The 27,500-nt window shown below is 37.6% G+C and overlaps 1 protein-coding gene across 10 annotated transcripts in view; it reads right to left on the bottom strand.

The window, feature by feature from the left end:
* Positions 1–8,109: 8,109 nt before the first annotated feature.
* epb41l3b (erythrocyte membrane protein band 4.1-like 3b) overlaps positions 8,110–27,500 on the bottom strand; it is a 34,463-nt gene continuing 15,072 nt past the window's right edge. For 4 of the 10 annotated variants that reach the window (XM_043260236.1, XM_043260198.1, XM_043260190.1 and 1 more), the window contains exons 9-22: positions 26,964–27,008; positions 25,551–25,703; positions 25,366–25,463; positions 24,375–24,538; positions 23,637–23,806; positions 21,935–22,498; positions 20,215–20,268; positions 20,082–20,117; positions 17,223–17,279; positions 12,080–12,154; positions 11,693–11,791; positions 10,843–10,923; positions 10,374–10,493; positions 8,110–8,997 (exon numbers count right to left, since the gene is read on the bottom strand). In XM_043260236.1, coding sequence (XP_043116171.1) covers positions 10,383–10,493; positions 10,843–10,923; positions 11,693–11,791; positions 12,080–12,154; positions 17,223–17,279; positions 20,082–20,117; positions 20,215–20,268; positions 21,935–22,498; positions 23,637–23,806; positions 24,375–24,538; positions 25,366–25,463; positions 25,551–25,703; positions 26,964–27,008 — 1,707 coding nt within the window. In that variant the 3' untranslated portion in view covers positions 8,110–8,997; positions 10,374–10,382. Of the gene's footprint in view, positions 8,998–10,373; positions 10,494–10,842; positions 10,924–11,692; positions 11,792–12,079; positions 12,155–17,222; positions 17,280–18,395; positions 18,534–18,828; positions 18,895–20,081; positions 20,118–20,214; positions 20,269–21,934; positions 22,499–23,636; positions 23,807–24,374; positions 24,539–25,365; positions 25,464–25,550; positions 25,704–26,963; positions 27,009–27,500 lie in introns of all 10 variants that reach the window. The other 6 variants (XM_043260211.1, XM_043260227.1, XM_043260216.1 and 3 more) reach the window with 6 other exon arrangements.

Here is a 27,500-nt window from a genome sequence, read left to right as displayed (position 1 = left end):
AACAGGGGCTTTGGGACGGGGGTTTGTGGAGGCGACACACGCACACACACACACACACACACACACACACACACACTCACACACACACAGACACACACACACACACACACACACACACACACACACACACACACAGACACACACACAGACACACACACACACACACACACACACACAGACACACACACACACACACACACACACACAGACTCTCACACACACACACGCACACACACACGCAGACACACACACAGACACACACACACACAGACACACACACACACACACACACACACACACACACACACACACACACACACACACACACACACACACACACACACACACACACACACACACACACACACACACACACACACACAGACACACACACACACACACACACACACACACACACACACACACACACACACACACACACACACAGACTCTCACACACACACACACACACACACACACACACACACACACACACACACACACACGCAGACACACACACACTCACACACACACACACACACACACACACACACAGACTCTCACACACACACACACACACACACAGACACACACAGACACACACACACACACACACACACACACACACACACACACACACACACACACACACACACACACACACACACACACACACACACACACACACACACACGCAGCATTACAGTAAACTGCTGGATGAGGGAAGTTTTTTATTTATAAATGAAGGCTACAATCTTCCACCGCAAGCCAGACCGGCCGGAGACGTCACGACTCCTCCTTCATTCCCCTTCACCCAACCACCGCAATCCAGCTCATGGAAGTAATTGAGCTGCATTCGGGTCACGCTGGGAACGAGATCCACACACTCAGTTCAGCGCACTGCATCTCCAGGAAAACATCCGAGCGCCATTTGCTTCACATTTTTATTAAACGGAGATGCAAACGTTCAGGAGGAAGTTCTGTCGGTTTTGTGTTTTACTGCAGTAATATGCGCATAGATACTTATTGCATGCATGCATAAAACGCTCCATATGAAATAATACAATAAAAATACTACACAGTAAAAGAGCGCATCATAACATGAAAACATGCTAATAAAAGTGTCTAAAAGTGCATGTTTGGGATCAAATGAGTCATTTCAGTCAGCTTTTTATTCACATGAAAAGGCTTGTTTTATTACTGTCTTAATATATCATCACACGCTATAAAACAGCTGCTTATTGCATGCAACATGCAGAAGTAAAGCTTGGTAAGAAATATTGGATTCGTATTTGCTTTCTTCATGCAAATATGTACACCATAAAACATGTGAATGTGAACGGCAGTAAAACGGAATAATAACAGCGTGGTGAAAAGTTTTAATAAGGCCATGTCAAAAAATCTATTTTAATAAAAACCAGTAGCTGAAACACTTGCTGAACCTTCACTTAAATGGAGACCTTTCCGGTTAAATGAACACAAAGTATTCACATAAAACCTCAGGTTTCCAGAGTGATGCATTCATTTATGTTTTTAAGTCTAGAGGTGATGTTCAAATGATGCTTATTGAGATAAACTTAAGATGAACCCAAAAGTTTCCTTTAAGTTACATACGAAAGCAAAAGCGTTTTCAATAGATTTTAGATTGAGCAAGGAACTATTTCGGTGTGTTTGTAATAAAGTTTTTATGAGCTCAGATCTGGAGAAATGAGCATAAAAAGTCATTTTTAAAGATGTACTTTTGTTGGAGTTTAATGGCGTCTGGAATGAAGTTCCACCCAAAGCTTCGCCCGTCACCCGTCTGTCTCAGAGACCGGCTGCAGGAGCCCCGGGGCCCGACGGAGAAGCGCCAGATCTGTGACTTATTAGGACTATTTTATAAACTCATCAGGGGAGGAGAAACAAGCGGCTTATTAAATCAAGGCATCAGCTGTAGCTCATTAAGTATGAAGAGTTTTTCTGAAATTGCTCTCAAAATGTTAAAGCTTGTGCACCATTTGGCTTAAGCTGATAAGCAACCACCTAGCAACCACCCACAACACCCTAGCAACCAACCAGAGACCCATAGAAACGACATAAAAACATATAATATCACACTTAAGCAGCCAGGAACTAGGGTAAACACCCTAGCAACCACTCAAAATGCCCTAACAACCACACAGGAAACAGTGTTTATCTCCTGACATACTTGCAAACACCCAGTAAATAATAGAAACTACATAGCAACACCCTAGTGACCACTGTAAACTACATAGCAACACCCTAGCGACCACTGTAAATTACATAGCAACATGCTAGCGACCACTGCAAACTACATCGCAACACCCTAGCGACCACTGTAAACTACATAGCAACACCTTAGCGATCACTGTAAACTACATGGCAACACCCTAGAGACCACTGTAAACTACATAGCAACACCAAAGCGGCCACTGTAAACTACATAGCAATGCCCTAGCGACCACTGTAAACTACATGACAACACCCTAGCGACCACTGTAAACTACATAGCAACATGCTAGCGACCACTGTAAACTACATAGCAACACCCTAGAGACCACTGTAAACTACATGACAACACCCTAGCGACCACTGTAAACTACATGACAACACCCTAGAGACCACTGTAAACTCCATAGCAACACCGAAGCGGCCACTGTAAACTACATAGCAACGCCCTAGCGACCACTGTAAACTACATGACAACACCCTAGAGACCACTGTAAACTACATGACAACACCCTAGCGACCACTGTAAACTCCATAGCAACACCGAAGCGGCCACTGTAAACTACATAGCAACGCCCTAGCGACCACTGTAAACTACATGACAACACCCTAGAGACCACTGTAAACTACATGACAACACCCTAGCGACCACTGTAAACTCCATAGCAACACCGAAGCGGCCACTGTAAACTACATAGCAACGCCCTAGCGACCACTGTAAACTACATGACAACACCCTAGAGACCACTGTAAACTACATGGCAACACCCTAGCGACCACTGTAAATGTGAAACAATAACTGTAAACAATTTAATTGTAAATGTCATGAAATTCTGACAATGACTGTAGAATTCATGCACTGAATTCAGATTCAGCACAGCACATTGTTTCTGATGTTTATTACTTCACCAGTAGCACTAATTAGCCAAAGTGAACTACTGGACACTGTGCTGTTAAAGGTGACCTGAGCTGAGTGTGTGTGTGTGTGTGTGTGTGTGTGTGTGTGAGTGTGTGGAGGCCATTATAGAGAACTATATGCATGCATTCAAAAGATCTAACTTTTATCCAAAGTGACTCACGCTGCATTCAAAGAACACGTTATTAGTTTGCTTTCCCTAGGAATCAGACCCTAGTGAGCTACCTATGTAGACGGCATTCAAGGGAGCACAGGTTCACTCAGTTGAAGCAATAGTTTAGCCAAAAATGAAAATGTGCTGTAAATGTTCTCAGGCCATCAGAGATCAGGATGAGTGTGTTTCTTCATCAGGTTTGTAGAAATGTGTTTCAGCAGCAATGGATGTGAATGGGTGCCGTGGGAATGAGTCTGAATAATCCAGCGAACATCTAGAGAAGATCAAACTAATCCAGCATTAAGACATTTTTAACTGAAATATGAAATCCATAATCCAGCTGTTTGGACTCTCATTCTGACGGCACCCATTCACTGCAGACACTGACGGAGGTCTCCAGATCTGATGAAGAAACAAAGTCATCTTAATCTGGATGAACGGATGGTTTTTGGTTGAACTCGTCAGCTGCTGTTGCTCTTTAAAGCGAGTTCAAAGGGAAGACAACGGCTGAAAGCTCTTTTATCTGTTTTAATGATGATGATGAATCCAGCTGCTCTCGGCTTCATCCAGAACAAACATCTATCATCTCAAACCACAAACATTATACCATCATCAGCGCTCAGAAATCGAATCAATAGCAAGTCACATCTACGGTAATAAATAAATAAATAAATCTGGCCAAAATATGTTAGAAATATGTATATTGATATGTATATTCATTTAGCACAAAAAAATCTAAATGTATTTTATTTCCAAACTTACAGTAGATTACATGAATAGAAATGCTAATGCGCTTGGTGTAACACTATTAGAGATTAAAAAACTCGATTAAATTTTTTTTTTTATAAAAATGGTGAAATGCTTTGTATTTATTAGCTTTTCAAACGTAAGGATTAACTTGCCAAAACAATTTGATGCTTGTACTGAACACTGAGATGTTTGTTAGATTTAAATAATAATAACAATAATAGTAATAATAATATTTTACAAAATATGTATAAAAACAGACAATATATTGGTATAAAATATATTACCATATTACTTATATATGTGTCAATTTCTTTTTGTGTGATTTCCTTCCTCTTTTGGGTTATTTTAATATATATATATATATATAGAATGAACAATAAAGCCGCTCTCCTTCACTGAGTGTGTGTTTAATCCAGGTTCATGTTCCAGTAGATTCTCAGACATTAGAAACTCTACAGAGTTCACATGAAGCCAAACTCAGAGCAGAAATCAACTCTTAAATCTCCTGGAACTTGAGGTTTTAGCTCTTACTTTAAACAATACTGAGAAAATGTTTGTTAGAAACACAAAAATGATTTTATGCAGCGATGCACTGACATGCAAAGCTTTCATTTAGTGGAAAATCTAAAACTAATATATATATATATATATATATATATATATATATATATATATATATATATATATATATATATAAATAAAATACACAAAATTCATTTTCCTGCTGTTTTAGTTGAATATTTTCAGTTGTGCATCACTATTTTGAAATGGTATTTTAAAATACACACACACACACACACACACACACACACACACACACACACACAGAGACACACACACACACACACACACACACACACACACACACACACACAGGAGACGCTTCTTTGGTGATGAATGAATGAGAACATTACTCAAGTATTTTAAGAGATCACATTTAATTCAGTGTTTCTTTGCATTTATTCCTGAAATTTACTTGCAATTTCTGAGTGAAAGTAAATTCCACACTGAATCTTTTTCAGTGTATTTAATCTCTGTAATGTGTTTATACACGAGCCGTTCTCATCCAATCACAGCGCAGAGATTCAATACGAAACACAGACGAGCTCCGGCAGAGAAAATCTCATTAAAACATCATCATCATCTTCATCAAAGCTGGACAGACCAGACAGAAAACCTTCATCATGTGTTTGTTCTCCGTATGAGACGAGAGAACGAGGACACACACACACACACACCTGATCAGACCTCCTCCTGCTGCTGGAGACACACTCTCACTCACAGACCCCCCGCCACACACACACACACACACACACACACACACACACACACACACTCTCACTCACAGACCCACACACACACACTCACTCACACACTCACAGACCCACACACACACACACTCTCACTCACAGACCCACACACACACACACACACACCCACACACACACACTCACTCACACACACAGACCCACACACACACACACTCTCACTCACAGACCCAGACCACACACACACACACACACACACACACACACTCACTCACAGACCACACACACACACACACACCCACACACACACTCACTCACAGACCCACACACACACACAGACCCACACACACACACACTCTCACTCAGACCCACACACACACACACACACACACACACACAGACCCACACACACACTCACAGACCCACACACACACACACACACACACACTCACACACAGACCCACACACACACACACACACACACTCACACACAGACCCACACACACACTCACAGACCCACACACACACACACACACACAGACCCACACACACACACACACACTCACTCACAGACCCACACTCACTCACAGACCCACACACACACACACACACACACACACTCACACACACACACAGACCCACACACACACTCACTCACACACTCACAGACCCACACTCACACACAGACCCACACACACACTCACTCACACACTCACAGACCCACACACACACACACCCACACACCACACACACACACACACTCACTCACACACTCACAGACCCACACACACACACACTCTCAGACCCACACACACACACACTCACAGACCCACACACACACACTCACAGACCCACACACACACTCACAGACCCACACACACACTCACAGACCCACACACACACACACAGACCCACACACACACTCACAGACCCACACACACACTCACAGACCCACACACACACTCACAGACCCACACACACACACACAGACCCACACACACTCACAGACCCACACACACACACACACTCACACACCCACACACACACACACACACACACACACACACACACACACACACCACACACACACACTCACTCACAGACCCACACACACTCACAGACCCACACACACACACAGACCCACACACACAGACCCACACACACACTCACAGACCCACACACACAGACCCACACACACACTCACAGACCCACACACACACACCACTCACACACTCACACACCCACACACTCACACACACTCACTCACAGACCCACACACACACACACTCACAGACCCACACACACACACACTCACAGACCCACACACACACTCACAGACCCACACACTCACAGACCCACACACACACTCACAGACCCACACACACACTCACAGACCCACACACACACTCACAGACCCACACACACACACACACACACACACACACAGACCCACACACACACAGACCCACACACACACCACAGACCCACACACACACACACACACTCACAGACCCACACACACACACACAGACACACCCACACACACACACACACAGACCCACACACACACACACACACACACTCACAGACCCACACACTCACAGACCCACACACACACTCACAGACCCACACACACTCACAGACCCACACACACACTCACAGACCCACACACACACTCACAGACCCACACACACACACTCACAGACCCACACACACACACACAGACACACACACACACACTCACAGACCCACACACACACACACACAGACAGACCACACACACACACACACTCACACACACACACTCACAGACCCACACACACACACACACTCACAGACCCACACACACACACACACTCACAGACCCCACACACACACACACACACTCTCACAGACCCACACACACACTCACAGACCCACACACACACACACACACACACACACACAGACCCACACACACACTCACAGACCCACACACACACACTCACTCACACACTCACACACCCACACACTCACACACTCACTCACAGACCCACACACACACACACTCACAGACCCACACACACACACACTCACAGACCCACACACACACACACTCACAGACCCACACACACACTCACAGACCCACACACTCACAGACCCACACACACACTCACAGACCCACACACACACTCACAGACCCACACACACACACACACACAGACCCACACACACACTCACAGACCCACACACACACACACACTCACAGACCCACACACACACACACACTCACAGACCCACACACACACACACACTCACAGACCCACACACACACACACACTCACAGACCCACGCACACACACACAGACACTGTGTTTTGGCCCTTCAGATGAGCAGTAGATTTGGAACAAGAGGAACAGAGGAATTTAAAGATGGTTCAGGATCACAGATCTCTCTCTCTCTCACACACACACACACACACTCTCTTCAGCAGGACACACACGTGTTGTGAAAGAAAAGCGAGCAGCATCAAACCCCAGGCTCTGATTGGCTCCAGCAGCTAGAACCCTTCAGGAGAGAAAGAGAAGAGCGACATCTCCAGGAGACTCCGAGGAAGAACACACACCTCAGAAAAGACCAGAAACTAGACACACACACACACACACACACACACACACACACACACACACAGAGTCTACAGACCTAGACAAAAAAAATAATTCATATATCTCTCAGTGATACTGAAAAAAAATAACTAAAACAATTAAAAACTTGAGCAAAGACTTGAGAAGAACCAAACGGACTCGCTGTGCTTCAATTCAATAAGTCTTTATTTCAGAAGCAGGACGCTCACGTTCCTGGAAAACATGAATTTAGGAGAGAATTATAAAAAGTATGATTTATAGATATATGAAAAAGCCATGGAAATAAACTCTTAAAAATATAAGGGCGTGTCTAGAAGGAGCAGGGATGTCTATAGTTTGGCCAGGCTCTAAAATGACTGAAAGGGAAAATATTCAATTAGTACGTCGCTAGTTTCTGTGAATAAAAGGCTTAATAACCAGCAGCTTTATTACAGCAAAAAACATCTCTGAAATATTAAAAAGAGCTGCATCTGCTCATAAAAGATTATTTCTATATATATCTCTCTCTATGGATGCAGCCGCATGATTCTCAAAGGAACACAAACGCATCCATTTCAACTGTATTTTATTCCAAAATAAAAACTCAAAAGAAAAATCACAAGGATCGCCTGTATCTCTGTTTCTCGTCACGCTCTAAAAACACCGGACAAATACAGGGAAAGGTCAAAGGTCAGGCGGAGGGATTCCTGCTGACCGCTGCTTCACAAAGTCACCAAAAGCCCTTAAAAACAGCTTTTTCTCCTCGTCGCTCGTTTTTGCATAAAACACAGGAAAAGCACAGCAACGTCTGGGAGATAAAATACACTTCAAGGAAACGTGTTTCTGGGAGATTCACTACAAATAAACTCAAGTGGCATGAATTACTATTCTGAATCATTTGAAGAATTTTTTTTTTTTTTTTTTTTTTTTTAAGGCAGAGATTTTTTTTCCTGGACATTTCATTTTCCCCTTTTTTTTGGTTTTTGAGTCCATCGTGTCAGCGAGGGTTGGGTCAGAGGTCAGAGGTCGCGTGCTGGTCTCGGCCGATGAGTTCAAGGGGACGTTTGGATCTTATTCCTAAACGACGCAAAACACAAGATCAGATCAGAGTCGAGGTCAAAACATGTCTGGATCAGATTCCACCTCAGCGTAAAAAAAAAAGTATTAAAATGCAATTAAAAAAAATGATATTCAGCATGAAAATAATGAAGTCTGTTATGAAGATTATTCATGTTTTTTTGCATTGTGATATTGCTCATGACAATTACAGACCATATATATATATATATATATATATACACACACACACACACATGTATATACATATACATATATATACACATATATATACATACACACACACACACACACATTATATAATTAAAATAAATAAATATATATTTATTTTTAATTATTATTTATATATATATTAATTATTAAATATATATATAAGTGAATAAAATATTTTTTTGCAATGCTCAATGACAATTTGCATTTCATTCTAATTACTTCAAAAATAAAATATTTTATTTTAGCATTTCATTTCATTTTATTTTTCAGGATTCAGATGAATAGAAAAACAAAAACAAAACAAAACACTACACTGGATTTTGTTTTTAACCCACTAGAATAACCCACATTAGAAATTAATTTTATGCGTGCTTCATTAAGTTTTTTTAGTCACATTATTTTAATTAAATGTGAGTGAAAATGGATACAAATAATATGTATGTGTATGATTTTAAAGAAGCTTTTCTCTGTAAACTGTGGACAAATCAGTGCAGCTAAACACACACACACACTTATATTCTTATATTTTAAATACATAAATGTAATTTAATATATAAACAACATATTCCTTTTAAATATATACATGCATGTGTGTGTATTTATATACACCTAATGAAATTTACACAGTACACACAAATTTATTATGTAAAAAAAAAAATATATTTTGAATGCGATTAATAGTTTGACAGAACTAATAAATATAAATAATATTTTTTACATAAATATTTGTTACTACTGTCATCATAATTGAAGGAAAAATTAAATAAAGAAAAAATATATATATATATATATATATATATATATATATATATATATATATATATATATATATATATATATATATATATATATATATATATATATATATATATAATTTTTTTTTTTTTTGTGAAATATGACCCAGACACGACAGTAGAGGAGAAACTCTGTTTCCTGAACAAAAGCAGAGCAGAGAAACAGCATCATGCAGGAACACATGCAGCATCAACCAGCGGGAAAACCTTCCCAGCATGCTTCACACCAACCAAACACACGTCACCGAAGCTGCCAGCGTCACACAACACACACAGCGTGAGGTCAGAGGTCAGCGCCGAAAGGCATTCTGGGAACAGGCAGCGGTCCGAGGAGGCGGTCGGTTGCAAGCAGAACTCGAACCCTCTTACCTTCCGGAGTCACGCGTCACCGTCAGACGGAGAGATCTCGCTCTCTTTGTGAACCACTACTTTAGTGACCGACATGTCTGGGTGCTGCTCTTTAGCCTCTTTAATGGCCTGAGCCAGAGCCTGACCCACAATGCACCAGCAGAGAGAGACAGAGACCACACACCCGTCAATCAAGATTAGCATGCAATCAAACAAAGATGTGCTCAGTTATCAGGAGATTTGATTCGTTTACAGCCTGAAGAATCGCCCGTCGTCATACGACACGCAACTTTAAGAAATAACGAGCAAATATAGTTTAAAAAAAAAAAAAAAAAAAAAAAAATATATATATATATATATATATATATATATATATATATATATATATATATATATATATATATATATATATATATATATATATATATATATATATATATATTAATGTGTTAAGGTTTTTTTAGTAATGCTTTCGATGCATTAGCTGTACCTGATCGTGGTCGATGTCTGTGTCTCCGGTGATGACGATCCTCTTCTCGATGCGAGTCTCTGAAACTCCGTCCTTCACCGTCTGAAGAAACACCAGCACATATACATACACATATACATATACAAATACACACATATATATACACACATATACATATATATATAAAACACAACGATCCACGCAAGTACCACGTCGACCTGACAATAATAAAAGCTAAAGTGAAGAACTTTAAATATAAATCACTATTATATTTATAACCTGTAGCTGGACTGAAACTGGCAAAAATGAATGATAATATTGCAATAATTAAAACCACGGTAATGTATTTCCGTCTTCATTTTCCATAATTAAAGCTGAAAACAATGACAATAGAAATAATGAATACAGCAACAATAACTATTATAAACTTTTATGCAAATATTATTACATTTTAATGATTATATTTCATTTAAAATATTTTTTAAAATGTTATTTAAATATATGAAATCGTATCATCATCAAAAAATTTAATAAAAGTGCTTAAAGCATTTATTTAAATGCATGGGAAGATACAAACATATATTATATGATTTTAGTGTTTTTCTTCCCTCTAGATGAACTGGCTGTAGATTTTAAAAATGTCAGGTGGTGCGACCGTGATTTATCTTAAAATTAATTCATTTTTTTTTAATTTCACGATGAATTACGGTCACACCACCTGACATATTTTTATTCATTTAGAATAAAAAAATCCAAATTCTTGTGCATGCAATATTCTTAGTGTTTCAACAACTGCCGAATATCCTTATACGTCACTGACCCGTGTGTTTATATATATTTGAGTTCATTCTTATATAGATCAAATAAAGACCTTGGTGATGTGTGTCGTGACGGTGCTGCTGTTGTTCTCTGAGGTGATGGTCTGAGCGCTCATGAAGACGCCTGGATCGGAGTCGCCATCGGCATCAACCTGCACACACACACACAGATGTGTTACACACACACACACACACACACACACACTAGAACAGGGTTCCTCAGATCTTACCCTGGAGGTCCAATGCACTGCAGAGTTTAACTCCAACCCTGATAAAACTCCCCTACCTGTGGTTTTGTAATGATCCTGAAGACACTGATTAGCACGCTCGGGTGTGTTTGATCAGGGTTAGAGCTACACTCGGCTGGAAAATGGATCTCGAGCTCCAGATTTGAGGATCGCTGCACTAGAAGCTGCATGAGACGATGTAGAGAGAGTTACCTCTGAAGACTCGTATGTGATGGTCTTGGTCTCGGTGTGAACCACAGGAACATCTTGAACCGCTTCCTCTGACTGCTGATTCACAAAAACACACACACACACACACACACACACACACACACACACACACACACACAGAGTCAGCTGCTTGAACAACCTTTCAGTGCGTTATAAACCACTCATTTCAACCCACAGCAAACCATAAACTTTAGATTTCAGCAAACTGACTTCTGTAATCTGACAGAATTTAAAATATATTCAAGACAAAACACAATTTTTTTTCATATGTTCACATTCATATGTTGCTCTGTGTGATAATTGTTTTTTTTTCCTATTTATAGTGCATCATGAAATGTACTTTCTTATTTAACTATTATTATTATTATTTTTTTTTTTACTTTTTCAGGATTCTATTTAAAAGTATATATATATATATATATATATATATATATATATATATATATATATATATATATATATATATATATATATTTACTTTTTTCAATGTAATCCTGAAAAACAAAAAAAAGTTAAATAATATATATATATATATATATATATATATATATATATATATATATATATATATATATATATATATATATATATATATATATATATATATATATATATATATATATATACATACACACACACATATATATATACATATACATTATATATATATATATATATATATATATATATATATATATTTTTTTAATCAGTTTTTCAAACACAATTATTAAACAATTAATTTTAAATCATGGGGGATTTATATTTCAACAAGAAACTTCTTTGACTTCTATAATGAGACACAGTTCAGGAAACCAAGACAAAACCCACAGATTATCATCATCATCATCATCTGTTTCTTTGATGAATGTGAGGTTCTCAACAAATCAGTGATCATGCAGCGTTCTGATGAAGACGTGTAATTAATCAGTGACTCGTCAAACACTTCCAATCGTGACGCTTCCATCATTAGTCAGTGCTGATGTCACACGGTGACCCCGGTGCACCCTGGGATTGGTTACCTCCATATAAGGTACAGTAGAAGCACTTTGTGCATGCACTTCCTGTGCTACTTCCTTCTCGTTTGCTGCAGGATCCAGCTCATGCACCGTTTCTGTAAGGACTGATAGCTGCTCGTTCAATCGGGAATATTTAATGCTGATCATCTTCTCTTGAGGTCGGTCTCCCGTCGGGTTCTGCTCAGTTGATGGAAATTCTCTGAAGGGTCGGATGATGACGGATTCACGCGCAGGTTCCTTGAAGAACAACAGCTGAGAACCTTTCTGATCCCAGATTCGAAGCATGTCTTGATCTTTTTTGTTTTCCAAGTTGGTGTCTTGTCCTTCGGATGGAGTTTCCTTGATTTCATTACTTTGGCATTCCTGCTCCCAGATTTGGAGGATGTCTTTATCTTCTTGGTTTCCTTGGGTTTCTAAGTTGGTTTTCTCTCCTTCAGATGAGATTTCCAACGCAGCTTTCTTGATTTCATCTTCAACCTCAACACTTTTGTGTTTCTGAGTCCAGGTTTGTAGAACGTCTTCATCATCATCACGGCACATCTCTTTTTGAGCAGCAGGAATCTTTTGGCTTTCTGAGGTGGTTTCTTCCATTGATGATTCCTTGATTTCTTCTGCAACCTCAATACTTTGGTGTTTCTGATCCCAGATTTGGAGAGTGTTTTCATCTTGGTTTCCAGCAGGACTCTCTTGGGTTTCTAATTTGGTTTCTTCTTTTTTAGACAGACTTACTAATGCAGGTTCTTCATTTTCATCTTCAGACTCAATATTTTGTTGCTTCTGATCCAAGATTTGGAGCACATCTTCACCATCTTCATGACACATCACTTCTTGGGTTTCTGAGGAGTTTTCTTCCAATGCAGACCCCTTGATTTCATTTTCCATCTCAGTATTTTGGCGTTTCTGATCCAAGATTTGGAGCACATCTTCACCATGTTCATGACACATCACTTCTTGGGTTCCAGCAGGAACTTCTTGGGTTTCTGAGGTATTTTCTTCCAATGCAGACTCCTTGATTTCATTTTCCATCTCAACGCTTTGGTCTTTCCATTTCCAGATTTGGAGGATGTCTTTATCTTCTTGGTTTCCTTGGGTTGAGTTGGTTTTCTCTCCTTCAGATGACATTTCCAATGCAGCTTTCTTGATTTCAACCTCAACACTTCGGTGTTTCTGATCCCGGATGTGGAGCACGTCTTCATCACTGTATTCACGACGCATCACTTTGGTTCCAGCAGGAATTTCTTGGCTTTTTGAGGTGTTTTTCCTCGGGTGTTTCTGATCCGCGATTCGGAGCAGGTCTTCATTCTCGGCATCCTGCACAGCTTCCAATGCTTCCGCTTCTTCTCCACTCGAAGCCCAAGTGGAGCGTCTCCCCATCGCGATGGCCTCGTTCAGAGCCTTCATATACTTGTCTTTGTCACCTGTAGAGGGCTCTGCCGGTCTTTCGCAGCACACCTTTACCTGCGGAGCAACTGAACTCTGGGACAGAAACAGTTCAGTGTCACAGAGTTCATCCCAGAGCTGTGTCAACTCAACATCAGCGTAAAGACTTCATATTAACTCCAGAATGCCAGTAAACTTGGTGACCTTTGTCATATTGGTTATGTGGGAAAAAAACCCCATCACAAACTACTAAAAAAGGCAAAGAGGTCCAAAAAACAGTCACACTCTGTAAAACATAGGAGATGAATATATACTACTTCTATACCAATTACAAATCAGCCCTAAAGCTTTATTTTAAAAGTTTTAAAAGAGGTTTTGGGGTATTTTGTCAGATTTAAACGCCCGTGTACAAATTTATCTCCAAAATGTACTTCTATAAAGATTAGTGCTGTCAATCGATTAATCCTATCTCAAATAAAAGTTTTTGTTTATATAATACATGCATTAGTGCTGTGTATATATATAAATAAATACACAGTATAAATGTATACATTGTATGTAAATGTATACAAAAAAATTCATTAATATTATATTATGTACTTTATATTATATAAATTATATGAATAAATCTAGATGTAAAAATTTTTATAAACTCACTTCAAAATAACACTTAGTCTTCGAGCATCTGTAAATATATAACAAATCAAAATCAAATAGAGCAATTTTTATGGGTTCTCCATTTAGCTGCAAACTTGAATATTATTAGTAACTTTAGCTTAAATGTTTAAAACGCAAAATATTACAAAAATAAATATTGACCGAAAATATAGTAGATTTCAGTGCTATTTTAGTATTTTTTATCCAGTTGTGTGCTATACAATTAGAATTGGATGTGATATTTTCCATGTTTTCCAAGTTTTTGTGATTAATTTAGTTGTGTTTTTGTCATTTTTATATGTTATATTATAATGTTTCAATTCCGTTTTTCCTTTCTAGTTCTGAAAATTTGAACTAAACTAAAATTGGAAATGTTGCAACGAGCTGAAATAATAATAATAATAATAATAATAATAATAATAATAATAATTAAAAAAACAGCAATAAATATGTTAAAGTTTTGGTTAACAATAATAAACCAGATTCTTGTCCTTCATTTAAAAAAATAAAAAATTCGCTGTCTTAAGGCACTTAAGTCTCCTGCATCCCTCTACTGTACTACAGTAATAAAAATCTGACTGGAAACCCATGCAATATTAACGCGAGCGTGAACTCAGGGTTAATCCGTCCTTTGATTTATTCACACTCTCCTAAGCTTCAGCTAAGCTGCCGTATCTGATGGACAAACGCTCAGTGTTTCTCTGGCTCGTCTCGACAAGATCCTTATAATCTAGCTTTACTTTGACTCCAGAAGCGTCTCCGTCTCTGACCGGCGGCCCTGTTTTTCTTTTATAATTCACCGTCTCGCAGCTGCTATTTCAAGCTTGAGAAAACAGCATAAATACGTAGAGTCACTAGCAGAAACGGCGGCGGTAACGTGATCTACGATGAGAGAACCTCAATTATATCAACAAATCAAACGAGCGCTCGCTCGGAATAAAGTCTAAATCAGCCTCTGATGGATCATTTATAAACACCGAACATCATAAACCAGCAGCAGATGTTGCGTGAGAGCGAGATTTACAGCAGAACACACACACACACACACACACACACACACACACACACACACACACACACACACACACACACACACACACACACACACACACACACACACACACACACACACACACACACACACACACACACACACACACACGGAGGATCAGAGGTGTGTCAGACAGATTAGAGCATCTCCTGTGAAGGAGCCAGACTCAGATAACGGCGCTCGGTGAAGACGCCGAGGGTTTGGTAAAGCTCGCGCTGAGAAACGTGTTTACTGTGAAGGGCTTTCCAGATTATGACTGGATTCCTGCTGAAGTTCCCACGATTCTCTGGCTCTGCGGTAAATAAGCTCTGAGCTTCACGACACCACGTCTGACTGCATCGCTTACGTTTCAGACAGAAAAATAAAGAGGTTGGAATTCAGTACATTTAAGGTGGATCTCACGAACATGCTTGGGTTACATTAAAACCATATTTATTTTTTCCAAATTAAAAAGACATTAAAAAAACCATACACAATTAACAGCAATTTAATAAAAGTTTAACAAAGTAAATTTGTACAACCCCCTCCTCAAATTATAATTTTTTAATTACTTTATATTATTTTTTGGATTAAACTGTAATGATTTAATTAAATGTATATAAATAATATATAAATAATATATATATATATATATATATATATATATATATATATATATATATATATATATATATATATATATATATATATAATAATATATATATATATATATATATATATATATATATATATATATATATATATATATATATATATATATATATATATATATATATATATATATATATATATATATATAAAATCCAAACTTCTCCAAATAATCAAGATACATATAAAAATATATATATATATTAATGAATTAATTTTTTTTTTATCTCTCATTAATCGTTTCATTTTTTGCCCTTAATTGTTCTATAGTTTCTTGTATTTTGAGTATGGCTGCAATTCTTATTCTTAATAGTGATTCTCCTTTTAATAAGAATAATGTCCTTGTAATAAACAGTGAACATTAATATCTAACCTCATGATCCGGCTTCACTGGGACATCTTCAGCTTCAGCTTTAACCTCTTCTGACATCTACAGACAACACGGAGAGAAGGGTTAGTTAAAGAAGTTAACCGTGTCACAAAACGAGTGATCATGCAGAACAATCATCTGTTCCATGATGAAAGGATGAATGAAAACAAGCAGAACAATGCTTCAAACTGAACTGAAAGTAGTAAAGGGTTTAGTAACCTAACAAACATATCCAACAATCAGGAGATTAAACAACAAGCCCGACACAAACCGGTTGACTAGTTAGTCTTCAAAACACTGCTAACGAAGAGCTCGGGTTAATCGAGTCAAGAAAGTTTCAAACTAAACATCTGACAATATTTACTCGCCCTCATGTCGTTTTAAAACTACCTTTTCCAACTCGTTTTAATGTTCACCAGAGTCATAAGACAAGTGTGACACAGAGCTTCTGTACTGAATAGAGACCTTCGACTATTTCTATTTGTGTTCTACAGATAAAACATCATCATGAAGGAGAGTAAATGATGACAGAATTCATTTCTTGGTTCACCATCCCTTCAAGCCTCTGGTGTTTTTTTTGCGTAGCGGCTTCGTTTATGGAAACGTTTTATTTTAAATCAAATGAATGTACTATATTTTAGTTCGATAATGTTTTTGTATGTTTTAGGGGTCTTTCAAGGCACTCAATTATATTTTTAGTTTTTAATATTGAAAGCTTTGGAGTGAATTTGAATTATTATTTTATTAATTAATAAAAATTTTAAAAGAAGACCAGATTACCGCTTAAGTGAAAAATATTGATACTGTTTTTGTTGTTAATATCACGAAATAACACAAAAATACTACTTTAAAATGCAAATCAAAAATAAATATTTTTATAATACACCCTTCAACCACAAGAAAAGCAAAAGCCGTAAATCTAAGCGAGTTGTGTTCCACATTTTAAGTTGATTTCACAAAAGGGCAACCCAAGTGTGACTATTGAAGGTTTTAAAACCGTGTGCATGCCGTTTTGTTCAGTTGCTGCGTTGCAGATGAAGCAAAAGTGTTAAAAAGCAAAAAGGACATGAGTTTTTGGTTAAAACGACAGCAGAGGGTTAAAGTGCAGCTTTCTCTACTTCAGCCGTTAAATGAACCCCAGTGTGACTCAGATCTCATATAAAGCACACGTCTTACTTCCAGCGAGGGAACCGAGGACAGTCTCCTGTCCCACTCGTTAACCTCAGACGCTTCACAGCGCATCTCCAGAAACGACCTCTTCAGCTCACTGACGCTCAGATGATGCTGAATCAGCTCTGTGGGCGTGTCTGCCTCCTGAGCCACCAATCACAGCGCAGGGGCGGGGCATAAGAAGATCCCAAACCAACGTCATTGACCTTTCACTGCTGCGTTAACGTTTTATGTCAAACAAAGTAAATCTGGAAGTATTATCTAGTTTAACTCATGCAACAAAATACAAAAATTGCTATAATAACTACGTGAACTAACTCAAGCCGATTAAAAACTTGTGCAATTTGAACCGAATCGAGTGCAGTTCGATTCACAGCCGTTCTAAATATTGAGTTAAGGTTATTAACCCCAAACACACTTCAGCTCATGCTTCACGAACCTCTAACATCAGATTACTGTGCTTCACAAACACATTCTCTCCTTTAATCCGTTTCATGAAGCTATACTAGAGAAACAGAAAATGGGAAAAAATTAAAACTAGGACAGTCCGCTTATACAGTCGTGAACAAGTCGAGTGAGTCAATGAATCATAAAACTGAACGAATCAGCAGTTTGAATGAATCAGTGGCTCACTCTTTAAGGCAGCGCCTAGCTGCCAGCTTTCCTCATATGTGCACCATATTCATTTAAAAAACATTTTACGCATTTACTAATCGCTATTTATGCCGCGTCGGATTAAAACATTTCCTACTTCGTAATGCATTTTCAATGCTATTGTCATTTAGCAAATTAAATGATCTTTTGGAGGGCAATTTCTCAGCCAAAATTAATTAAATTGTGAGCAATTATTCAGTATATCATGTAATTAATTGGATAAATATGAATCACTGGATTAAATGTAATTAGATGATTAGATAACAGCCCTCCAACATGAGATTACAGGGCTTGACAAACATTTTCGTTAATCGATTTTATGAAACAATCTATATATATATAAAAAACTAGAAGGCCATGTAAATTGATCCATAATTTTGAATGAATTAAGAGTCAGTGAATCAATCATTGAGACATTCAATCGTTTCTGAAGGAATCAGTCATTTGAATGAATTGGTTCAGTGAATGATTCAATGACTCTGTGTCTATTTCTCATTTAACAAAATGTACAGAAGGTAATTTCCCAGACAAAATTAATGTGTGATCAATTTCTGCAAGTAATTAATCAGCACATCGTGAAATTAATTAGATAATTAATCACTGGATTTAAAAAAAAATTAATCAGTCTTCCAACATGAGATTATTGTGCTTGACAACCATTTTCTTCTCCAATAGAAACTATTATTAAAATTACATATATCTCAGCTAAAATTCATTTATGAAACATTTTGCAAGTAATTAATGAGTGCATCATGTACTTAAGATAAAAAACAAAATTATATTAAACCAGTTCAGCAACCAAATCCACATCAGAGCGGTTTCTGCTACGCAAAGAAAAGAAAAAGCAAAGAAATGATGATGATGATGATGATGATGATGAATGGTTCTTGACTTCAAACCAGCCTACGGAGGTTTGCTGGTCTTTGCTGGTTTAGTTTAGATTCTCATCCCGACCAGTTTAAAATAAAACCCATATAAGACCATCAAACCACCTTAAACCGGTTAATTCCTTCTCAAAACACCATAGATTCTCGATACCTGCGTCTTCATGTCAAAGCTGTCCTCAAAGTCAGACTATAATGAGTAACAAGGCGAAAAACAGGACGTGAGACATGTTATACACTCACAGAAACACAAGCCGTTGAGGATAAACGTGCTCTAAACCACACACCTCCGTCGCCGATGTGTCTTCGTCACAAGTGAAGTCGGTTTGATCGCTGTCTGTCTGTTTGAGCAAAGAACGTCCGACAGATCGCAGCAATAAAAGGAAAAAACTCGTCCGTCAGACTTATTACAGACGAGAGGTGGATGCGACTCTAAAAGCGACACGGATGAGAACATGAACCTGACGTGACGCATGAGAAGGTCATGAGGGAGTTTGGTCCCGATGATGCTGCTTCATTCATTCAGGCATTTTCCACAGATGGAGGTTTGACCGGACGATGATGATGATGATGATGAAGATGATAAACATGCATCAGACAAGAGCCAATGAACCAAGTGTCATTCAAACGTCCTAAAATGAGCTGCACAAACAAAAACAGGCACTTTCCACAGATAGGAGGGGCTTTACTGATTCATTTCTGAAAGAATCAGTAAAATCTCCGCTATTGTAAGTCGCTTTGAATAAACACGGTTATTTTGACAATTGTAGCTTTTTTAAACTAAATTTATATTAAATGTTAATATAGAATTTGTCAAGCACACCTATCAGAGGTTTTAAATATCAGCCAGTCCTGACGCAAAAACGCAATTTCAATCAAAAATTTTAAAAAAATTAGTGTGAATTTAATAAATGTTTTAGAATTTATACGAGTCAAAGATGTTGAGATGTTCACATCCAAAGATTTCCAAAAGTAATTTTATGTCTACAGACAGCACTTCAAATGAAAGTTTTTTTTTTTTTAAATATGCAAAATAAAGTGTCAAATTTGGTTGAAATAATGCTACATTGCCATTTTATGTAAAAACCAAAACACCATGCTTATTCTGACCTGTGCATAGTGAAATATATAAAAGAATACGGACGCATATTAAATTTTAATGTGTTTTAAATGAGTAAGAAAAATTATTGACAAACGGGTAAAACCTAGAATAGAGGCAAACTAATTAGTATTTTGAGTGAACGAGATTCATTTATTTTATAAATTAATAAATCAAATTAATTTTTGTTGTAAATACGCCTGACAAGATTTTTTACACCGAATTACATTTTAGAGGATAAATGTAGGAAATCCGGGGAAAATGTGTACCATTTATTTTTGGATTAGAAAAAATAAAATAAAAAAATAAAATATTCGCAATTTAATCAGAAAACTTACAGCAACAACAGCTTAAAACAGTATGGTTGAACCCTTTTTCATCCTTGACCCATATATGTAGTATATACACTATAGAAATAATAATTTAATTAATATTTAATTCAGTTGTATGTTTTTAAGTTGACTAGTTAAATGTAAAAAAATAAAATAAATAAAAAAATGCAAAAATGACGCCATATTGCTCGGCCCTACTTATAACATTGTGACACACATCGGTAGGTTGTTTAAGTGGAAATGTGCCGTGGAAGATATTAATCTTCATTCAAACCATAACAGTGACAATAACCGCCCGGACGAGGTGAATGAGAACGAACGGATGATGAAACGCGCCGCAAAAACAGCTCTTTCACCGAGCTTCTTGTTTTGTTTCCATCTAAAAACTCGTAAAACAAGAGGGATTTTCTACAAACTGTCGTCAAAATTAAGCATGTTTTGGTTTAGAAGCACTGCTCCAACTCCCAAGCTAAAAAGGTGTGTTTTTTTTTTTTTTTTGGCTGGAAACAAGAAAGAAGCATTTTTTTTGCAGCGTATCAGACCGAAGTCCAAACACACACACACACACACACACACCTCGTCGTCTGAAGTGTCCTGGAAGCCCTGCGCCAGAGACGAGCCGAGCGACGCCGCTCTGGGCTCCAGATAACAGAGACACAGCGCCAGCGGGAAGGAGAGCGTCAGAGCGTACGGCACCGAGAAAGACGTGGACAGCAGGAAGAAGAAGATGAAGAGGAAGCAGGGGATGAGCGAGGGAGATTTGATGGGCATGAAGTGATGCAGGCTCTCGGGCAGGAAGCGCAGCTCGGTGAGGTCCGGGAAGCTCAGGTACCCGTCCTCGTCCAGCAGCGACGGCAGGTCGGGGAGGTGCAGGGAGAAGGAGAAGAGCGTTCCTCCTCGCCTCTGGCTCAGCCTCTGCTTGCGAGCGGACAGAAGCAGCGCCTGCTCCTCCAGGAGAGCCGCTTTACGGTCCGCTTGGGCCTGGCGCCGCCGGCAGCCCGCCGTGGTCTTGGCCGGACTGACCGAAGCGGCGCGCTTACGGCTGCTTTCCCGCCGTCTCCGGCGCACTTTGGTGGACGAGACGGGAGAAGACGGGAGGGAGAGCTCGGACCCCAACGGATCCGAGGAGTACGGACACGACTGGGAAAACATGCAGGAGTACGCATGTTTGAGACAATAATGCGTGGTGAGGAGAAGAGCGAGAAAGCTGGTCAGTAAAGGACAGGAAACAGTTTGATAAACATCACCGATAAGGACCTGAAAACGCTTTTCGGCACATTTGTTTGACCGGAATACAACGGCGCAGGGAAAAGGTGCATGCACCAAAAAGTTGGCATGTTTGAAACATAAAATGTGCGGACAAGTGAAAAATAAAGCAAGCATCACGTGCCTAAAAGTGCAACACTAAACATTTGATTGTCTGGAGCGTAAAGAAAACGTGCATGCGTGGAAAAAGCATGACTGAAACTAAAGTGTGCGGTCGACAAACAAAACTGATTAGAACTGCTGCTGCGCTCGCATGGAACAAAGAAGAAGAAGGTTTATACGGGAGAAATGCCTTTAAAAAAAAGATGCATGTTTGAAACTAAACATCTGTGGTCATGAGAAGAGTTAAGACGAGTACAGGACGTAAAACAAAAAAAAAAAAAAATTAAAATGACATTCTATACGTTTGTTTGTCTGGGACACAACGACTTAGAAAAAACATGCATGCATTAAAAAAAAAAAAAAAAAAGGTCAAGGGAAGAATGAGAAAGCTGGTCAGTAAAGGTTTGATAAACATCACTGATAAGGACCCGTCTAGAAATGCAATTCTACACACTTGATTGTAAGAAAAAAAGGCACAGAAAAAAAACAAACAAACAAACTGAGTTTGTGATGAAACTAATTACGGTTAGAACTGTATTTGTTCAATTGTAAAAGGTTTTGGCAATTAAAAGGATTAGAGCCCTTTTATTATAAAAGCTGAACATTTTAAATGTACAGAAGAGATGCATGAAACTGAATTTGGGAAAATTTGAATATTGTGCTATTATTTTTAAACACTTTAATAATGAAATTGATTAGACGTTCTTTTTGATCATAAAACTACAGAAATTTCTAAACGCAAGAAAAAAAACATTTGGGCATCACTGTTGTTAATATTTTACTACTTTTTGTAAAAGTATTATGAGTTAAACATAGCAGACATCCTTTTTGATTACAGACGGAGAGAAATAAAGATAAAAATACAAACATTTCTCAGTTATTTCACATTAATTAATCATTTGACCGTTACCTTGGTGACGGAGGTGGGCGGGGCTTGTTCTGATTCGTCACTGTTGGTTTTATTCTCCTCCTCCACCGAGTTCATCTCCTCTGCTTTCTTCTCCGGCGTCTCCGTGGCGATGACGTCGTCCGTGGCGACAGCGGGTTTGGCGTCTTTCCCGTCGTCATGGTGAACGGGCGCTGATCACACAGACACAACGGTACGAAAACGGTTACATTTCATCCAACATCGAAAAAGGAGGAACAAATCCTTATTTATACACCACTACATAATTTTTTTTTAAATTAATTAACTGATTAAATAAACACTAGCAATGCATCCAAATTAAAATTTAGGGTGGAAACTGAAAATTTTACTTTATTAAATACATTTAAGAAATTCAATGATCTATTAACAACACGCACATAAAAACTAGTTTTTTTATCAGGTTAAGTAGAAATATAATATGTAATTGAATAAATAAATAAATAAATATATATATAAATGAATATATATATATAAATATATATAAATAAATATATAAATAAACATAAATATTATATATATATATATAAATATAAATAAATATATATAAATAAATAAATATTTAAATAAATATATAAATAAATATTTATATGTTGCTAATAATAACAACAGTAATAGTAATAATAATAATAATAATGATAAATTTTGCATTAATGTATTAATGAATGAATCCTGTTTTACTCAGTAACTAGCAGGTTAGTGTGAGTTAGCGGCGTTACGCACTGCTGTCCATGCTGGCCGTGACGGTGTGGCGTCTCTGGAACTGTGGCGCGGCGCGAGCGATCTGAGAACTTGCGCGACGCGACTGTGCTTGTGTTCGTCCGCTGTAGCGGAACTTTGAGCCCAACGTCAGGAAGCGCTTGGGAGGAGCTTCAGGGGAAACCAGCCTATCAGGACGCAAGAATCAGAGCGCTAGTTAGTGATCGCCAACATTTAAACATTTCACTGACGTAAAATGCGTGCAATGCCTTCAATGAGTTACACATCTTCCACATGTTCATGCACATAACATTAATTGGATTTTTCAGGATGACGCAACCTTGGCGTTTATACCACAGGGATTTGGTAAAAACTAAATAAAATAACCTCAGAGGAGAAAGATTCTTATTCTTTGTTAATAATAACAACAACAACAACAACAACAACATTGAAGAAATATTTAAATTATTTAAACACTGAAGAAAAAAGAACATTATGGCAAAAAAAATAAATATTATTTCTTTCTTGGTTGGCAAAGTAACATTTTTTTATTTAAACTTAAAACTTAAATTAAAAATAAATAAATTAATTAATTTCTATATATTTTCATATTAAAATATAATTAATTAAAACTAGAGATTTTTAACATGAAAAAACACAGGATTACTAAAACATTAAAAATGAAGAAAAACTAATACGAATAAAAATATTATATCAATACTAAAATAACCCTAAAATACTTAAAATGCAAAACTAAATTACATATTTGCATTAAAAAAATGACTAAAATTAAAATCAAAAGGAAATTAAAAAAAAAAAAAAAAACAAAAGATGAATAAATGATGAATAAATACTATATTAGACACTTAAAAATAAATAAAATAAATCACACTAAACTTGTGTTTAATTCAAACTGAAGCAGTAAAATGGCAAACTAAAATTCAAACAAAATGAAACAAATCCAAAACGAAGACATGAGAAATAACTGAAGAGCAGAGCTTGGAGTGCGTCTGACCTGAAGAAGGTGTGATGCTCCACACACACTTTCCAGAGTCTCTTTGCTGCTTTGTGGTTGGGCAGCTTGAATCCGATGGTGCTCTCGAACTGCTCCAGCTGCGTGAAAACAGAAAGAGCAGCGCTTCAGACTCGTTCAGACTCGTTCACACACCTTCAGACGAACGGCAGCAGGCTCCAGCTCACCTCTCCCGGCCGGACCTTGATGTAGAAGTTGTTCCTCTTGTAGGAGATCTTGAGGATCTTGGGCCAGGCGAAGCGATTGATGCGCAGTTTATCTCTATAGATGAGGAGACCGCTGGAACACACTCCCAGCATGATCTCCACAGCCTCCGAGTCCTGACGGAAACACACACACACTCAGATCACGGCTGCCTTCGCTGCAGGGTTAACACTAAAAGCCTACACACACACACAAAATGTATTTAAATTGAAAACGTATATAAAAAACATTTTTATTACCAGAAATAATTGTTTACTAGCATAAAACAGAATTTAGTTTATTTAATATTTTAGCTAGTTGCCAAAAAAAAAAAACACACAAAAACTAATTTAAAAATTAACACTAATAAATTAGATTAACCAAATTCTATTTTTATATTTCAGAAATGTTGTTGTAAAACTGTGAATTGCATTTTTTAAAAGGATTAATTAGATTAAAAAAAATACAAAAATGTGCAAAATTAAAATAAAAAAAATAAATCAACGTAATCCACTTCATAATGAAAAAAATCTCACAGTTATTTTTATAATCACTGACATAAGTTTTCGTTGATATATTTTTAAATTCTATTATATTTTACTTGAAGCAAGTTAATTTTGTTTTTTTATTTCTTCTAAAAAAGGCAAAAATAACTAAAACTTGAAAGTGTAACAAATTATAAATTAATGTAAAATATTAATAAGAAACAATGTTAGTTTTTGTATTTATGTCTATTTAATTTCTCATTTCTAGTTACATGTTAGAAACTAAATAGACAAAAAAAAAACAAAAAACATTTTTATGAATATTTTTTATTTCATTTCAAAAGTTATTTTAGTGTTGAAAGTTAAAATGTTGCATTGGCAACCAGCTGAAATACGGTTTAAATTCAAGAACTAAAACTAAAATTAAATAAATTTAAATCAAAATAGAGAGAGAGGGGAAAATAAATAAATAAATAAAAAAATAAATTCCAAAAGCTAAAACCTTACATTAGGCATAAAATGCTTAAACATATTTACTGAAATAAAATCAATGACAATGTTTTTTTTTTTAATATTTTAGTTTACAATGATAACCCTGGCATGGACCAAATGATGATGTATGGAGCTTTTGTCCTTTTAGGATCTTAACAGATGAACTGATTTCGTACTGAAAGGTTGTTTATGTTGCACAGAAATGATTTAATGCTCAGAATGAACTGATGAAGCGCCGCAGCCGGACCGAGCCTCTGCAGCATCAGCGTGACTCAGCAGCCAAAGAACAATAGACGAGCGGTTCAGGACGGAGCCGAGAGACGCTCAGAGGACCGGCGAAGACAAACACCTTCACCATGCAGAGCCACGGAGACACTACAACAATCACAGACACACACGAGAACAAACACAGCATCTTACCTCCTCCTGCACCGCTGCTAAACACTCAAAGAGCCGGCTGAGCAGCTGAGCAGGGGCGAGAGACATAGAGAGAGAGAGACATAGAGAGAGAGAGAGAGAGAGAAGCTGCAGCAGCCAATCAGATCAGCAGCACATTGATTTATGATCACATGAGCAGCTGCACAGAACCTGAAGCAGGTCATTTAAAGGCGCAGTACGCACGCCAGCGCAGAGAACCAGAAGCTGCACGCGTTCAAAAAAGGAGAGTAAAACTTATTTCAAAATAAGGGGAACCCTGCACGTTCTATCCTGAATCAAAACGTGAAGAACTATGCATCAAATTTGTTCTTACTTCACATAAAGCGAAGAAAAAGGAATATTTCTTTAAATATTTTTCTTTCATGCCAAATATCAAGAGGATATTAAGTAAAGATCCATGAAGATGTTTTACACATTTCTAACTGTAAATATGTCAAAACTTAATTTTTGATTGGTGTATTATGCATTGCTAAGAACTTCAGGAGGTTTTCTCAATATTTCTTTGGCTCCCTCAGATTC

Source organism: Puntigrus tetrazona, chromosome 2 (genome assembly GCF_018831695.1).
Source record: "Puntigrus tetrazona isolate hp1 chromosome 2, ASM1883169v1, whole genome shotgun sequence".
NCBI classification, from domain to species: domain Eukaryota; kingdom Metazoa; phylum Chordata; class Actinopteri; order Cypriniformes; family Cyprinidae; genus Puntigrus; species Puntigrus tetrazona.
Note: the sequence above shows the minus strand (reverse complement) of the source record. Positions and strands in the feature narration are given on the sequence as shown.